The 3156-nt window shown below is 37.0% G+C and overlaps 1 protein-coding gene across 1 annotated transcript; it reads right to left on the minus strand.

The window, feature by feature from the left end:
- Positions 1–280: 280 nt before the first annotated feature.
- On the minus strand, positions 281–1213 carry LOC114031595 (olfactory receptor 5W2-like). The gene has a single exon (XM_027846727.1). The coding sequence runs from the start codon at positions 1211–1213 to the stop codon at positions 281–283; it is 933 nt and encodes a 310-aa protein (XP_027702528.1).
- Positions 1214–3156: the final 1943 nt, after the last annotated feature.

The following is a 3156-nucleotide window of genomic DNA, read 5'->3' on the forward strand; positions in this document are numbered from 1 at the left end:
CCGAAAATTTCACTTTCTAAGGAATATTTGACATATAGACAATTATCAGAAATGTTTTTGAATAGATGCCTGTTTAAGCATAAATTGGACCATGTGAACTCTGAGGTTCCTTTCACATTTTGACATTTATTGTTTGTGTATTGACGTGTTAATACTATCACTTCAATAAGACTTCAAGCAGCTCAAGTGGCTTAGCATAACTTTAATGAATTGAATTGGGCATTCAGATCCCCAATCTCCCACTATAGGGTCTAATTCATTGAGATGTTAGCAACCAATATTAAGAACATATTTTATTTTTCAGTTTTCCCAGGGCCCCTTTCACATCTTTGTTTCTCAAACTGTAGATCAAGGGGTTTAACATGGGAATGACAAGAGTATAAAACAAGGAGGTCATTTTGTCTTGGTCTAGTGAATAGGCAGAACTAGGCCGGAAGTACATAAAAAGCATGGTACCCTGGAAGATTGTGACAGCAGTTAAGTGAGAAGTACAGGTTGAAAATGTTTTGTATCTGCCCTCAGTTGAGTGGATCTTCAACACAGACAAGATTATGTAACAATAAGAGATGAGGACCACTGAAATGGTGACCATTTCAATAAAGCCAAAGACAGCAAAGATCACTAGCTCATTGATGTGGATATCAGAACAAGAGATTAATAAAAGAGGAGGAACATCACAGAAGAAATGATTAATCTCATTGGACCTGCAGAAACTCAGTGTGAAGGTTAAAGTAGTATGGAGCAGAGCATCCAACACCCCCACCATGTAGACACCAGCCATCAATAAGTAGCAAACCTGGCTAGACATATTTACTGTATAAAGCAAAGGGTTACTTATTGCCATGTAGCGATCAAAGGCCATTACCGCTAACAATAAGCACTCAGAATCTACAAAGCAACAGAAGAAATAGAATTGCAGAGCACAGCCAGTGAAGGAAATGGTCTTGTCTTTGGCAAAGAAGTCTACCAACATCTTGGGGCCAATGGCTGTGGAGTAGCAGAGATCACAGAAGGACATGTGACTAAGGAAGAAGTACATGGGCAAATGGAGTTGGGGGTCTATCCTGATTAAGATGATCATCCCAAGATTTGCTATAAGAATAACCAAATAAATGATGAGAAAGAGAACAAAAAGGACCACTTTTAGCTCTGGATCACTGGTGATTCCCAAGAGGATGAACTCAGTTGGGATGGAATAATTCTTCTCCATCATTTCTACTTTGTTCTCCGTTTCTGTGAACAGGAAACAGGTGAATGGAGGAATTGTATTTTCAATCTTTTGGAAAGATAGTGAGCACAGGACTTTTGGATTGCTTCTCATCTGTAAGAAGGAGACAGATTGTTCCTATAAATAACTTATTTATACCAAAGATAGATATCAGATTTAATTTTATCCAGAAAAGGTATTCACAAACAGAGAAGAAAGAGCTGAGGACCCAAAGATGCCTCACAATTGTATAGTGCTTTAAGGCTTAAAAATTCCTTAGCACAAACTTATGACATGAGAACTGTAAATATTGGTATTTCAAATTTTCCTCTGTGAAAAAAGTTCAGAGTTATGGGATGATTTTCTTTTGATCACAAAGTTAATGAGGATTAGATGGAGATCTTCATAGAAGTTCTCCTGATGGTAATTCTGAGAAATATCAGCAATACTATTTCATAACCTTCTTCGCCAAAACTAAATGACCCCATTTATTGCAGTCTCTAACTATCTGAATTAATGCATGTTTAAATGTCATTAAACTTGGATTCAGGATGATTTGACCTGGAATTCTTCCTCTGACATATATTAATGATGTTGAATATGATAAAATACCCAAACACTCCTGAGTTTCAGTTTCCTCAAAGGTAAAATGGGGGCCTTAACTCAATAAAAATTTGGTAAGGACTTACTGCATTCCAGGCTATATGATAATCCCTGGGGATACAAATAAAGGTATAATTAATTGCTAATCTGAAGGAGCTTACAGTCAAATGAGACAATGTGCAAACAAACATATATTAGCATATATATGTATTTATGTATGACATTCTCAAGGGCAATGTCCATGTATTAAGGAGGACTGAGAGGTTCTAGTATAATGTGGGATATTAGTGAAGACTTTAATTAAGACAAGGGATTTGGGAGGCAAAGTTAAGAAGAAAAACAAATCCAGGGTTCAGAGAAATTTAAAAATACAATCAGAAATATTGAGTCTTGTGTGAGTAACAACAAGGAAATAAGTTAGAACTTAGAGAAAATAATGAGAATAAGAATAACTAAAATTTGTATTTTTAAAAGTTTGCAAAGGGTTTTGAATATGTTTTATTATTTTAGTGTCCAAATCCCCAAGAGAAACAAGTGCTATTTTGTCTCTTTTTTATATGAAGAAACTGAGGCAGATAGAGGTTAAGTGATTTACTCATGATAACAGAGCTTTGAAGTATCTGAAGTGAGATGAAAACTCAAATCTTTATGACTCTAGGTCCATTACTCTACCCACAGTGCCACCTAACTGTCTCTAAGCAGGTAAAGGGGATTGTGGTATAAATAGACTGGAAAGGTAAAAAAAGAATGAGAACATGGAGGGCTTTAAAAGCTAAGCTGGTGATTTTACACTTGACCATTGTTGTAATAAGGAGTCATTGGAGTCTATTGAGTAGAGGTGGTGTGGTGACTTGGTCAGACCTACTCTTTAGGAGGAACAATCTGATAACTATTACAGGGTTGACTATATTTGAAGGTGATTGGATGAGACAGGTCAACTAACCACAAGGCCATTGCAATAATCCTGGTTAGAGGTACTGAGTGCTTGCACCAGAGCTTTCACACTTGCAAATGAGACCTGGGGTTGTAAAGACGATATGTCTCAAAGGTAAAATTGATAGAACATTGTAAGTGAATGGGCATTGTGTGTGTGTGTGTGTGTGTGTGTGTGTGTGAGAGAGAGAGAGAGAGACAGAGAGAGGGAGAGAGAGAGACAGAGAGACAGAGACAGAGAAACAGAGAGACACAGAGAGACAGAGAGAGAGAGAGAGAGAGAGAGAGAGGTGTCTGGAAAGATGATGATGGTACCCTCAAATGTAGAGATGACAGGATCAGAAGTCCAGAGTAAGGTATATATAAAATATTTTCCACCAAATAGCATGTTGCTAGTCTCAGAAGAGATTAAT

The sequence above is a fragment of the Vombatus ursinus genome, unplaced genomic scaffold (genome assembly GCF_900497805.2).
Source record: "Vombatus ursinus unplaced genomic scaffold, bare-nosed wombat genome assembly UNPS02015184.1, whole genome shotgun sequence".
NCBI classification, from domain to species: domain Eukaryota; kingdom Metazoa; phylum Chordata; class Mammalia; order Diprotodontia; family Vombatidae; genus Vombatus; species Vombatus ursinus.

Coding starts and splice junctions, on each gene's coding strand:
- LOC114031595 (XM_027846727.1), bottom strand. CDS start 1,213: ATGATGGAGAAGAATTATTCCATCCCAACTGAGTTCATCCTCTTGGGA.